At 39.0% G+C, this 15020-nt stretch overlaps 2 protein-coding genes across 7 annotated transcripts in view; one reads left to right on the top strand and one right to left on the bottom strand.

The window, feature by feature from the left end:
* Ptf1a (pancreas associated transcription factor 1a) overlaps positions 1-7160 on the top strand; it is a 76783-nt gene extending 69623 nt beyond the window's left edge. Inside the window, exon 4 of the transcript XR_013051448.1 lies at positions 3505-7160. The gene's annotated coding sequence lies outside the window, so the exon portion shown is untranslated. The remainder of the gene's footprint in view (positions 1-3504) is intronic.
* C5H10orf67 (chromosome 5 C10orf67 homolog) overlaps positions 1-15020 on the bottom strand; it is a 120653-nt gene that overhangs the window by 27852 nt on the left and 77781 nt on the right. For all 6 annotated transcript variants that reach the window (XM_042278036.2, XM_042278037.2, XM_076572582.1 and 3 more), the window contains 4 exons: positions 5524-5586; positions 5136-5215; positions 4995-5060; positions 1722-1809 (listed from right to left, as the gene is read on the bottom strand). In XM_042278036.2, the coding sequence (XP_042133970.1) occupies positions 1722-1809; positions 4995-5060; positions 5136-5215; positions 5524-5586 (297 nt within the window). The remainder of the gene's footprint in view (positions 1-1721; positions 1810-4994; positions 5061-5135; positions 5216-5523; positions 5587-15020) is intronic.

Below are 15020 nucleotides of genomic sequence, written 5' to 3'. Positions count from 1 at the left end.
TGTGGGACTTTCTGTTCTTTTGGTCCAGGTGGTTAAACACCGAAGATGAGGATGATGCCAAGTGAATTTGCAAACTTCAGTGAGAAGAAGGAGAAAGATACTGTGCATCTTCTTCTCCATGTAGACTAGCTTGGGAATATTTCAGGAGACAAATCATTTTCCTTCTTTTTCTTTCTCTTTCTTTCTTTCTTTCTTTCTTTCTTTCTTTCTTTCTTTCTTTCTTTCTTTCTTTCTTTCTTTCTTTCTTTCTTCCTTCCTTCCTTCCTTCCTTCCTTCCTTCCTTCCTTCCTTCCTTCCTTCCTTCCTTTCTCTTTCTTTCTCTCTCTCTCTCTCTTTCTTTCTTTCTATCTCTCTCTCTCTTTTTTTTTTGGTTTTTGAGACAGGGTTTCTCTGTGTAACAGCCCTGGATGTCCTGGAACTTGCTTTGTAGACCAGGCTGGCCTTGAACTCACAGAGATCCACCTGCCTCTGCCTCCTGAGTGCTGGGATTAATGACTTGCACCACCACTGCCTGCTCAGGAGACAATTCTTAAAATCCTCAGGTTTCTAAATAGATTTAGTTAAAAATACTATCTTGACAGGATACTTCAGAACACTTTGTCACAACTTAGACCTAGAAAATGGTCTTAAAGTGAAAAATGTTGAGAAGAATTGGAAAGAAATTTATTTTAGACTATAAGCCTCCTAAAGCAACACCCTACAGCCTGTTTCTTACACCCTGTTCTAAAAACAAAACAAAAAGAGCTTGACTTATCCAAATAAAACAGCGTGGCATCAGCCTTTTAAAGGGGTATCATGCTGACTGACTGGCTAGTTGAAATGGACCAGATCTGTTTCTTCACTGGCCATCTTTCCTCTCATTAGCAGGACTCTCTCATTGAAACAGGTTAAGTAAAAGTCTATTTTAGAGTTGGACTTGATCTACAGGTCTGCTATGCTATGGTCTGAATATGGCATATTGGGCCACCAAGGTTCACATCCCTAACATTCCACTAACACATGATGAGGTGGTGCCTCGTGGGAGGTCTTTATGTCACTCTGGGGTGTGCGCTCAGGTTGTTGTTCTTGTGCAACCATTGGGTTTTCACTAGATGGTGGTTGCATGGAGTAAGCCTGGATTCTCTTGTTCTCTCTGCTTCCTGGGTCAGGATGTGACCACTCGACTCTCCTGTCATTGCTGTTTGTCATGAAATGGTGCAGTCCTTGCCACCAGCCTATACAATGTTATCTGGACTTTGAGGCTCCAACTGTGAGCTAAGTGACCTGCTTTGCTTCAAAGGTCTTAGTTATTTTGTCCTAGTGATGTAAATCTGGTAAGTACAGTCTTGAGTCTGAAAATGAATGACTTGGTGCTTACCTTCTTCCCTTTAGAAGTGACTGGGGACTTGAACTTGAGCTTTGATATTCCCCAACATAGAACTTGTGGTCAAAGATGAACAAATGGGCAGATCCTTCTGCCCAGGAAGAGTATCTCATCCTCTGGGATCTACACTGACTTCTATCACAGCTCAACTACCATGCTGCATTGTAACGGCCTTATTTACACACATCTAACATCTATTTCACACTAACTGAGCTCTTTGGGGCCCTTCACTTTGTTCTATGCTTTCAGTAGCTAGTAGAGTGACTGTTGTGTGTTATCACTAGAGCCTATAATGTTATAGGAATTCAATAAATATGTGTCTTTCATAGACACAGACACATGTATTCAAAGTACTTACAATGTAATTGAAGGAGGTGTCAGCAATCATTGCAAATTGCCGGAAAAGTGTGTGTCTAGTAAACATTTCATCCTTTAGAATATGGAAGCTGCAACAAAAGAAGCAATATAATAAGATGTATGAACATCGTAGGATAAGACCAGTACTTATCATGTGGGTAGGGACCACATTAGAAATATTTTAAATGTTGCCAAGTAAAATGTTAATTTTAGCTTATTTCTTCTTCCTTAAAAAAAAAAACCTACATTTCCTAGCTCTGAAAAGTATAGCAGTAACAGCAATGACTACCCCTCCAGACTGTAGGTTCTCATGGAAATGAATGAGGGTATTTTTGAGAAATGGCTGTTTCGGGCTCTAAGGCAACAAATACCCAAGGAGAGTCTGAGATATGTTATTCTACTAGAAATCAAGGAAACCATCAAAGATTAGATCAAAACAGTGCGTTCTTCATCTTTGGAAGGCTCTCACCGACTTAAGATTGGAGAAATTAAGCATCAGAAATAATAAGAATCACAGCTTCTCACTTAGGAAATATTTAGCTTATTTTAATTTTGGATAGTGCAATGAGGAGACTCATTGTTAGTGATACATGAATTGGAAGTGTGGCTGGATATGATTTTTCTAGTGATTGTAAGTGAATAAAAATATTGGGGCAGTATCTTGGTGATAGAACACTTGCCTAGCATGGGCAAGGCTCTTGGTTCCACCCCCAGCATGAGTCAAAAAACAACAACAAAAACAAAACAGCTAATGACCTTTGAAATTTCTTCCTCTGTCCTCCCTTTTTGAACACGAAGGTTTATTAGTATTATTGACAGCTGTGTCAATACAATGCCCATCCCATTTGCACTTGGGAGCAAAAGGTCTTGTCCACAGCTTCGGGAGTCCATAAGAATGAATTTATAGCCAGAACCTCACTGATCCTGAATTTAGACAATGAGAATCGAGACTTTGAGATATGAGTCTTAGAAAGTGTTGAAACTTGAGCTGACTCTGTGATGAGTAGGGTGAGGGGAGGAACAGTTAAAGTGCCCTGGGATAGCACTTTGCATGCAGGATGGGCATGAACATCTGGGGGACAAAAGAGTGACCGTGGTGGACTGAATATTCCTCAACACCAAATGCCCATTCCTTCTCCATTCCTTTTTTGTAATATGTGTAGGTGTTCATACCCATATGCTGTGGATATCGTTCTGTATAAATAAAACACTGATTGGCCAGTGGCCAGGCAGGAAGTATAGGCAGGACAAGGAGAGGGGAGAAATTCTGGGAAGTGGAAGGCTGAGTAAGAGAGACACTGCCAGCCGCCACCATGACAAGCAACATGTGAAGATGCCGGTAAGCCACGAGTCACATGGCAAGGTATAGATTTATAGAAATGGGTTAATTTAAGATATAAGAACAGTTAGCAAGAAGCCTGCCATGACCATACTGTTTGTAAACAATATAAGTGTCTGTGTGTTTATTTTATAAGTGGCCTGTCAGACTGCTGGGACTTGGTGGGACCCAGAGAGAAAACTCCAGCTACACCCATGTGCAGGTGTGCATGCCCATGTGCAAGCCCATGTATAGGTGTGCATGCCCATGTGCAGGTGTGCTCTGCTTCCCCTGCTCACACCTGGTAGCTATGTACTGCCCACTCATTTTCCCATATATTTCAAGTGCAATACCATTTCCTTTTTTTTTTTTTTAACTCTCTCTGTGTTTGTGTGTGGACATGCACATACCACATTGTGTGGAAGTCAGAAGACAACTATGGAAGTCATTTCTCTTCTTCCACCAGGAGGACTGCTGTGAGTTCAAGACCTGCCTGGACTTTAGAGTAATACCTTGTATCAGACAGCCAAAAATAAAAAGGATACACATTTCACAGAGCACAGGAGTCACCAGCAGATACATGGAACCGAACAGGAGCACAAAGAAGAATTTTCACCTGAGAAGGAGACTTGTGCTCACCATCTGGAATTGTTTCTGGTATTACATGAGATCTTGGCTGCTAGCCAGTCCTAACTATTTCGGCATCGGGTGTAGGATTTTTATACATGATGTATATCATGTGCTTATGACATGTAGGGTAAATGTAGTGTTTTATTGCCCTGCAGAGCAAATTGCAATGTATTAATGTCATACATGAGCTTTAAGCTTGGCATATACTGACCCACATCAGTCCATCACTGCCTTTCACTATTAAGTTTCTTGAATGTTATTATGTGATATAATATAATTATGTGACAACTAAGAAAATGTGGGTGGAAATTAAGTGAGGAAACAAGTGGACAGGAAATGTATTTTTAAATGTTCAGATGGTAGGACAAAGGAGAGAAGAAGCATTTGCTCTGCATAGCATTTATATTCAATGCAAAAATTAGATACTGTTATTCAGGATTTTAGTTTCTTCTTGCACTCCCTCCTCACTCTCTCCTCCTGACCTTTTCTTCCATCCTTTCTTGTTCATGTTTTCTTAGACAGTGTTTCACTTATAGAGTAAAGGCTGTCTCTGAACTCCCTATGTAGCCAAGGCTAGCCTCACACTCTTAGCAATCCTCTTGTTCCATTCTTCCAAGTGCTAGGATTACAGGTATGTGTTACAATATCTGGTCCAGAATTTCACAGTTCCACTTTTGCCATTTAAAAAAAAAAGCAAACATAATTTTGGGAGAAGAAATTAAATGATTATGTGAGTAAAGTGTGGGTGAGAGATTAAGGAATTGTGGGTAAAGAACCTAGTATATGAAGCAATTCGTGAAGATGATGTAAACCACTTTTCATGATTATGTTCAAACTGCTGCTGAAGAAGATTCCTGGATAGGTCGAACTACATTCAGGATGGAAACAAAGAACTAGAGAATGGGAGTGTTGAATTCCTCTTTCTTTCTTTCTTTTTAAAGATTTATTTATTTATTATGTATACAGCATGTATGACTGCAGGTCAGAAGAGGGCACCAGATCTCATTACAGATGGTTGTGAGCCACCATATGGTTGCTGGGAATTGAACTCAGGACCTCTGGAAGTGCAGTCAGTGCCCTTAACCTCTGAGCCATCTCTCCAGTGCCGAATTCCACTTTCTTTTAAGTGACTATGAATACTTTTCTGTTTTAAACCATGTTGCAGTTCTTACTAAAAGTATGTGAGGTCATTTAACATTAATTAATATAGAACAACAACAACAACAAAAAACCTACAAGAGTCCCAGTTGTCCCGAAAGATGAGTGGCTGTATTTCTACAAATGGAATTTGTCTATATACCTATATCAACACTGTATACACTATACCTGTTCCTGAGGATGATAAATTTCCTCTCCCAGTTTTTGTTGATCCGATCAGCTTCTTTTCTAAACCTGGAACAAATTTGGATGTGGTTAGATAGTATCTTGGCTACAGACAGACACCATGTGAATCAATAAGCCCAGTACCTCTCCATCTTCTTCTTTTCATTCTCTAATTCAGCTTTTAATTTCTCTATCTGATCCTGTAAAGCTTTTTTGTCTTCATCCTTTTAACAGAAAACACAAAAACCCAGCACAAGCTTAAGGATATTCATGGTACCACTCCTTCCTCCTAAGTGAGAAAAGACTATTTCTGCTAAGTAGTAAGGGAATTCTGATTACCACCAACAGAAAGAAATGTTGATATTCCCTTGAGAGGATAATGAGATTGTTTTGAAAATTCCCAGAAGTCAGAAGGCTTTATGACCATACACTTCTATTTCCTGTAATGATTGACTTTGTTACTTCCTAGGTTAACAGAATCCATAAGCAATAATAAGGTTAATAATGGAGTCCCCAGTGGTCATTTTCATACCTTAAGCGCCTGTAATTTTACCAATAGTTCTTCAGGCACCAGGTGAGGTATTAGAAATGTAACCTGTGAAGAGAATAAATCATAGTAAAGACAAAATATCAGATTAATGCATCAAGACAGTTTTCCTTTCTGTCTTGTCTATCTTTGTTTGAAAAAAGGAAAGGAAATAGAGACTTGAAATTTTCCAAATGTAGCCCAGAGGTCTTCACTGCCTCATTTAATCCCTAAAATCCAGTGTACAGAACACATGTGTAGTTGGTCAATGGCAGCTATAGTAACAGGCCAGACTTTATAATTACACTTTTAAAAACTTTAAAAAAATTATTTTTTATGTATATGACTGTTTTGCTTGTATGTGTACCACCTGTGTGCATGGTGCTAATGGAAGTCAAAAGAAGGCATCAGACCCTGTGGAGCTGGAGTTGCAGATCATTGTGAGCCACCATGTAGATGGTGGGAATTGAACCCAGGTCATCTGGAAGAGCAGTCAGTGCTCTTAACTACTTGAACCATCTCTTCAGCCCCATTCACCATTACACTTTTTAAAACCATGAAGGAGGAGCAGGATGTTATTTACCTACAAAGCCATAAGTTTTTTTTAAAGTACTTGAAAATTCTAAGTTTCTATTGCTAGACTTTTCTGTAGAAGGGGCAGCAGGTTATTTGGAAGTGAAACTATATTAGGTATAGGATCTTGGGAGGTAGTTGGTAAAGTGCTTGCCTTGCTAGCCCCAGGACCAGAGTTCCATTCCCAGAATCCATTTAAAAAATACAGGGCTTTGTGGCATCAGCTTGTAATCACTGCTGGGGAGGAGGAGACAGGTGAATCTTCAGGGCTTACTGTCCAGGCTAGTGAGAGACCCTGTCTGAAGGAGGAGGAAGAAGAAGAGGAGAGGGAAGAATAGAATGAAAAATGGAGAGGGTGTGTGTCACATGGTTCCAGAAGAGCGATAGTTTAATGAATTCTTAGGGGCATGTGCTCATAACCACCTGAATTCATCAATATAAAGTATACACTATGTTAAAACTCTTGGCTGGGCTAGAAATATGGCAGAATACTTAGCTAGTTCACATGAGGTTCCAGTAACATTCCTAGAACCATACACAGACACAGACACAGACACAGACAGACAGACAGACAGACAGACACACACACACAGACACACACAGACACACACACACACACACACAAATCTTGGTTAATTAACATTAAATTTCTATGCAGAAAAGTTCCTGCTTAACACTACCACTGCATTTTGCAAATAGGTTCTGATTTCTCCATAGCCCCATGGTCCAATGCCCTTCTTGGTAGAGGTGACTGCGATAAAGCAGAAGTTAGAAAGAGCTGAGCAGTTCTGCATCCTAAAGAAAAACGAGTTTTTCCTGGCAACCAAAAGTAAAACCTGAGGTGAAGATGGGGCAAACCCAGGAAGTGGGAGGTACCAGTGTTTGGTGGGCAGCTAATGACCAATACCCAGACTGATAAGTTTGGAATAACCAATTTGGAATAGCATCTTGATGATACAAACTCAGTCCCTTACCTATGTAAGCCTTCTCAAACTCACCTACACCAAGGTGTAATATGTGCAAGATGTATATGGAAGTGTGCAGAGAAATTACAGCATCAGATTGCACTCAGCCCTGGATTTTGCTGGTTAATTTATATTTCAATTATTTTGTTGCATGTTATCTAGCTTATTATTCTTATTCTTCTTATTCTTCTTATTATTCTTATTATTATTGTGTGTGTGTGTAGGGCTCTGGGCATATGTGGTGATCAGAAAACAGTTTGGGGGGAGTCGGTTCTCTTCCTCTGCCATGTGATCCCAGGGATTGAACCCAGGTGGTCTGGCTCGGCGGACAGCCCTTTACCCACTCCATGCCTTAATCTTGTCATTTTGACTGGATTTAGAAGTCATATGAGATTATTATTTGTTTGGTATGTGCGTGCGTGCGTGCGTGCGTGCGTGCGTGCGTGCGTGTGTGTGTGTGTGTGTGTGTGTGTATAGAGTTCAGAGGTTGATGCTGGGTGTCTCTTTCTATCACTCTCCACCTTGTGTTTTTGAGATAGGCTCTCTCACTGAACCTGGAACTCACTGATAGGCTAGATCATCTGGCCAGTAAGCCCAAAGGATCCTCCTGTCTCTGCCTCCCAGTGCTGGGATTACAGACGCACACTACTATGTCCAGCTTTTTACATGGGTGCCAAGGATCTAAACTCAGGTTCTCATGTGTGCACAGCAAAGAACTACCACTGAGTAATCTACCTACTCCTGCCTATGGGATTGTTAAACACAGTTCTTCATATATCTGAGAGGGCATTTCCAGAGAGGAATAACTAATTTGCAAGGCCCATCTTGAATGTGTGGCACCATTCTATAGACCGGGGGCAAGGGCAGCTGTGGAATAAAAGGAGAAAGTGGGGAAACCAGCTAATGTAGGCATTCTCTCTCTGCTTCCAGTCAGCCATGATCTGAGTGGCTTTGATCCAGTCTACCCTCCCTGATAAGATGGACAGAAATGTCTGAAGCCATGGGCAAAACAATTTTTTCCCCTTAAGTTGTTTTCTTGGTAATAGTCATGAAAAGTGTAACAACTACATTGATTAAGCAAAATATGCAAACTAGTGTAGAAAAGCAGTCAGAATGTGATGAGATTCAGAAGTTGACTTAATTCAAGGGTAGGGTATAGCTCCATTGGTGGAGTGCTGATCTAGTATGCGTAAAGCTCTGAATCCAGACTCCAGCACCTGGCAGGGTGATGAGTCAGGCAGGCATAGGGAATAGTTTACTGACCTAGGACTCTACTTGGTGTGGGCCCTGTGCATATCCCTCTTCTAACAATGCACTTGGCATTCTGTGACTTTTATTTGCATATACTATGGAAGCAGCTCTTGCACCTAGCAACCTGTTAATAACTGAGGACCCTGATCTGTATGGAGGTATACACCCATTCCCTCTTAATAATGGAGTAAGTTTCTCCTTTCTTTAAAAAGCATCAAACTAACAAAGACCTTGTTCATCATTATTTCTGTTGCGTGCAGTTGCAGTAAGTTGGAAGCCCCTCTGTCTTGAGTTAGTGTTGGGTATATTCACAATAAGGCAAACTATACCCTAAAATGGCCTTTTAGGAAGAATCCGCTGTTTATCATCTTATTCCTATGCATCATGGAACATGCATATGATTAAATTAGAAGCATTATGGAAAGGGACATGAACAGTAGAGAAAACATTTGTATAACAGTCAGTCAAAATAGAGAACTGCGGGGGGTGGGGGTGGGGGTGGGGGTGCTCCTACCTTTACTCCAGGGTACGCTTGGGGAGTGAGGGATAAGAGATTTAGATAGCAGGATAGAGGGGAGATAAAAAGACAGAAACACAGGATAGCCTCCAGAGGGCCTGGATCCTTATCCACTGGCCCCTTCTGTCTCTTCTAAAGGGCTTTTTAAAGGAATGCCAAGGGGTGGGGCAAAAGACCTCCCCCTAGCACAGCCAAGTGCAGACCCTTCCAATCACCTGGTAACCACACATGTGGTCAATCCATCCCCTTATGCAGCCCTGCTGGGTAAAGCAAGCTCAGATCTCACTAGAAAACCTTTGTGGGCTCCCACAGAGAACCACCCAAACTGCACTCTTTAAAAAACAAACTTATTTTAAACTCCATAAAAGTAAGTCCCCAAAAGTAACTGAGGCTGTTGAGACTTTTGTCCATATGGCCTGCTGTCAATATTGACCGTATATTGTAGATGTAACCAACCGTCTTATTAAATAAGAAACACAGAAACAATGTAAAAGAGAAAGCCGAGAAGTCAGAGCTCAGAGCTAAAATCTCACCCTTCCTCCTGCTGTCCCAGCTTCGCGAAAAGAGACCTACTTCCTGTCGGTTCGTTTTTTTATAGTATGTTGTTCTGCCTTCTCATTGGTTGTAAACCCAAACACATGACTGCCTCGTCACTGTCTGAATGTACAGCCCCCTAGGTCTTAAAGGCATATGTCTCCGATGCTGACTGTATCCCTGAACACACAGAGATCTTATGGGATTAAAGGCGTGTGCCACCACCGCCACACTCTTGCTATGGCTCTAATAGCTCTGACCCTGAACACACAGATATCTATGGGATTAAAGGCGTGTGCCACCACCGCCACACTCTTGCTATGGCTCTAATAGCTCTGACCCCCGGACAACTTTATTTATTAACATACAATCAAAATAATAATTCAGTACAATTAGATTACCACCACATTTCCCCTTTTCTATTTTAATAAAAAGAAAAAGAAAGCAAAAGGTTATAACTAACAAAAGAAAAACTATATACAAAAGTACAATAACTATATACAATATATACAAGTAATAAATACCTAAACAGGTATTTGACAAATCAGAGAAAATAATTCCATTATCTATCCTATTTTGGTAAATCCAAGATGTATCTAATGTACTTTCTATCCTAATTAATTTTCAACTATAACTAACTAATCTTCAACCATAACTAACTAATCTTCAACTCCCTCAGAGACCCAAGAAGGGAATAATATTAGCTAACAAAAATAAAAACAGGAAGTGCATGCAAGCAACTTCCAAAAAATTTTTGTGAGTTGACAGAAACAGCCAGCTGCCTGGGCAGTCACCTGAGGTTTCTCCGCAGAGTTGGGGCATCATCTTCAGCCTATAGGCTTAGTGTATCTGACAGACTCATTTGTGAAGTAGGATGTACACAAGGTCAACAGTTCAACCTCACATTGGGTGAGAGCAATCCACGTACCAGAAACACCTGAATTCCACTAGTGTCCTGTCATGATTCAGGATTTTAAATTCTGGAAATTGTTGACAGTTTTTTAATTCAGCTGTCCATTCTTCTTGGCTGTGTATATATGGCTTCATCTCAGCATCCCCTTCTTCTCCACATCCCTCTATTAAATGCCAGTCTACTTTTGAGAGGCATGAGCTTTCAGCTGCTGTTCCATTGTACAACAGAATCCATCGGCCCTCTGCCTGTTAAGCTGCCTTCGAAGAAAAGGGCACTGTACCTTTTCCGGATGCGAAGGCCACTTCAGGGATGGGGCCATATTGTCCTGGCCTTAGAAGATGCCTTTTGATAAAGCCATAACCACACTTGTTTTGGCAAGAATCAGTAGTCCCTTGTTTCGTGATCTGTCTGTCCATTTTGTCCTGTTGATTCGAGGATACTTTGTTGTCCAGTGGCTAACTTTTGCCAAAATGAAAGTTGACTCCATATGCAGTTTCTTCAATGCCCATATTTTCTCTAAAGTAGATTGGTACTGCCAGGAGCCGACATGTCTCAAAAAAGAAAAATTTTCTAAGTTATTAAAACATTTTAAATGCCATATTCTGTAGATCTCTGAAGGGTTTGAAGATGACCTGTCTAAAACATCTCTGCTCAATTTTTAAAACATATCTAATATGACTACAAGTTCTATGATAATGTCTAACTACTAACTTTCATTTCTTTATATCCTAATAGTTGATAATGATAACATTCAAGGATCAGAAATTTGCATTACATTGTTAAATGAATGGTATAAATACAATTAGAAATATACATATAGCATTTTCTAACAATATCGGTTTCAAATTTGTATACAATATAAAACAATCCAATCCAATGTAAAGTATTTAAAATTAGTAATTGTCTTTTTCTTTTCTTTCTTTCTCTCTCTTTTTTTTTTAAACAAGAACCTTAAATCTAATCTCCTTTGCTTAGCCTTTTTCCTAACCCTTGACAATAACTTGTAACCAACCCCCCTAAATACTGAAAATTATCCCAGACCCAAAACCCATTAAAAAGACCAAAAAACCACCCGCCCCACACCACCTCTTTGGGAATGTGGGCATCGTATTCTTAAATTTGCTTCCTGCTGGGTATGGGCGAAGTTTTCTTTATCCTGAAAGAAAAATTTTAGGTTAATTGTCAAATTCTAAGAGAGGTAACTATATCCTTCATTATCCAGTCTGTGTATAATGCCAAAGTTCAGGGTTTATCTCAAGTCCTTATTCAAGTAGTCTTTGAGACTGGATCATCTCAGTCATCTCAAAATTGCTCTGAGCATCTTATAGTTCAAAGCTGATCTATGGATGATGCTTGTCAGCTTAATGATATTATTATTGTCCACGTGGAATTGTTGTTGTTGTGGGGCCCCATCTTCTTTCTGGAGACTTCAGTTGATGTTAGGCCTGGCCATGATTTCCTGCAGAAAACTGATAAGAGACTCGAACACAAAAACATATATATGCAGCTAGCCTTTTTTCTAGAATTAGTTAGTACTCTATGTGACCATTCATATCTTAACAAAGTTTAAAATGTGTATATATATATTAATCTTGTAAATTTTGATATAAAATTTATACTTTGAGAAAAGTTTAAAGAATCAGAATAGAATCAAAGAGTTGAGATTAGTAATAGAATAGTCCCTTAATTAATTTTGCTTTTGTCCTGTACCATAGCAGAAGATGGCTCTTATTCTGGCATGATACAGGGAGTTTGCATTTTCCTTTTAACAACATGCTTGAGTTTAAAGAAGGAGAGAGCCATTCTCCAACTCCAAAGTCAGCTTTAAATTTTAATTGAACTGGGACTATTAGAAAACCAATAGTGTTAAATCTTTAGAGAAAAGCAGAAACAAACATTTAGGAAGACAAAAAAAATTTTTTTAGATAATATATACCCATACACCGTTTCACTCTGTTTCTAGGGATAGATGATTTGTCACTTTTCTTCAGTTGTCTCATTTGTCCAGTGTTCTTCAGATTCCTTAACCTTCATTCTCCTAAAAGACAAAAACAAAAACCTTTCCCCAAGACTAATTTTGGGGATGTTTCCTTTTGACAAGTTATTATCTGATTAAATGAAAAGGCATGTGTTATTGATACAAGTTAGTTTAAATTGGATGTTCATGCTGGTTGATGAACTATCACCTCCTCAATTAAGAGGTCTCTCTTGTTCAAATCGAACCTTTATCAATTTTGATGGTACCCACAGCTTATCTTCTCCTGTAGAAACAAAAGCAAAACCTCGTCCCCAATGTAATACATACCCTGGTTTCCATTCTGAGGTCAGCACATCCTTAAAGTATATAGGCTGATTTAATTCTGTAGTTTTTTCTATTATCCAATGTCTCTCTGCAGCTGTTGTTCCTTTCTCATTGGCATTCAGAAAATTCAAAGTTAGAAGAGCATTATGCAGTCTATTTCTGGGGGTTTTTGTTACCCATTTCTGTTTATTTAGCATATCCTTTAGAGTTCTGTTTGATCTTTCTATAACTGCTTGACCTGTAGGATTATGTGGTATGCCTGTAATATGCTTTATATTGTAATAAGCAAAAAACTGTTTCATTTTAACAGAGACATATGATGGAGCATTGTCAGTTTTGATTTGTGCAGGTATACCCATGATGGCCATAACTTCTAGCAAATGAGTGATTACAGAATCAGCTTTTTCAGAACTCAAAGCAGTTGCCCATTGAAATCCTGAATAAGTATCGATAGTGTGGTGTACATATTTCAATTTTCCAAATTCTGCAAAGTGAAACACGTCCATCTGCCAGATTTCATTTCTCTGAGTGCCCTTTGGGTTACATCCTGCTGGTAATGGCGTTTGATTGTAGAAGGAACAAGTAGGACATTTCTTTACTATTTCTTTGGCTTGTTGCCAGGTTATGGAAAAATCCTTTTTTAAACCTTTACTATTGACGTGATGTTTTTTATGAAATTCTGAGGCCTCCAGCACATTTCCTATCAATAATTTATCAATCTCATCATTGCCTTGTGCTAGAGGGCCTGGCAGACCAGTATGGGATCGAATGTGAGTTATATATAAAGGATGATTCCTTTTCCTGATTGTATCTTGTAATTGAATAAATAGTGAAGTTAATTCTGAAGCATCAGGGATAAATTCTGCAGTCTCAATATGTAACACCACTCTTTCAGCATACTGAGAGTCAGTTACTATGTTGAGAGGTTCTGAAAAATCCATTAATACCAACAGAATAGCATACAATTCTGATTTTTGAACTGAATTATACGGACTTTGAACCACGTTACTTAAATTTTCTGATTTGTAACCTGCCTTTCCTTCTTTGTTGGCATCTGTATAAAATGTACGAACTCCAGATATGGGTTTTTGCCGTACAATTCGAGGCAAGATCCATTCAGCTCTCTTTATAAGATCAATTCTATTGCTTTTGGGATATTTGCTGTTAATTTCTCCCAAAAAATTACTGCAAGCTCTTTGCCAAGGTTCACTTTCTGTCCATAATTTTTCAATGTCCTCCTTAGTTAATGGTACGACAATTTCTGCTGGGTCTATGCCTGCTAATTGACGAAGTCTCAATTTTCCTTTGTAAATCAAGTCAGAGATTTTTTCCACATAAGTTTTTAATTTTTTATTTGGTTTATTTGGTAAAAATATCCATTCCAATATAATATCTTCCCTCTGCATTAATATTCCAGTAGGAGAACGCCTAGAAGGTAAGATAACCAAAATGCAATCCAGCTTTGGATCAATACGATTCACGTGTCCTTCATGCACTTTCTTTTCTACCAAGGCTAATTCTTTCTCAGCTTCAGGTGATAATTCTCTTGGACTATTTAAGTCCTTGTCACCTTCTAAGGTTTTGAACAAATTAGTCAGTTCATCATTTTTTACCCCAACAATAGTTCGTAGATGAGAAATATCTCCAAATAATCTTTGAAAGTCATTAAGAGTCTGTAGTCTATCTCTCCAAATTTGCACCTTTTGGGGTCTAATTTTTTGTAGCTCTATTTTATATCCTAAATAATTAATAGAATCTCCTCTTTGTATCTTTTCAGGAGCAATTTGTAATCCCCAGCAAGGCAAAATTTTCTTTACTTCTTCAAACATTATTTCTAAAGTATCTGCATTTGAGTCAGCTAGTAAAATATCGTCCATATAATGATAAATTATAGATTTAGGAAATTTTTTACGTATCACTTCCAATGGCTGTTGTACAAAATATTGGCACAGAGTTGGGCTATTCAACATTCCCTGTGGGAGGACCCTCCATTGAAATCTTTTAACCGGTTGAGAATTATTATAAGTAGGCACTGTAAAAGCAAATCTTTCTTTGTCTTTTTCTTGTAAGGGTATTGAAAAGAAACAGTCTTTTAAATCAATAACTATGAGAGGCCATCCTTTTGGTAATAGAGTAGGCAAAGGCATCCCAGATTGTAGAGAGCCCATTGGCTGAATTACTTTGTTAATTGCTCTAAGGTCTGTTACCATTCTCCATTTACCAGATTTCTTTTTAATAACAAATACAGGAGAATTCCAAGGGCTGGTTGATTCTTCAATATGCTGAGCATTTAACTGTTCTTCTACCAGCTCTTCTAAAGCCTGGAGTTTCTCTGTTGTTAAAGGCCATTGCTGGACCCATACAGGCTTGTCTGTTAACCATTTTAAAGTTAGAGCTGTTGGTGTCTTTGGAAGATCATCAGTTATTGTGCCCTGTTCTTGTATAATA

This window comes from Peromyscus maniculatus, chromosome 5 (assembly GCF_049852395.1).
Source record: "Peromyscus maniculatus bairdii isolate BWxNUB_F1_BW_parent chromosome 5, HU_Pman_BW_mat_3.1, whole genome shotgun sequence".
NCBI lineage: Eukaryota > Metazoa > Chordata > Mammalia > Rodentia > Cricetidae > Peromyscus > Peromyscus maniculatus.
The sequence above is the reverse complement of the archived record's forward strand: the minus strand, read 5'-3'. Positions and strand labels throughout refer to the sequence as shown.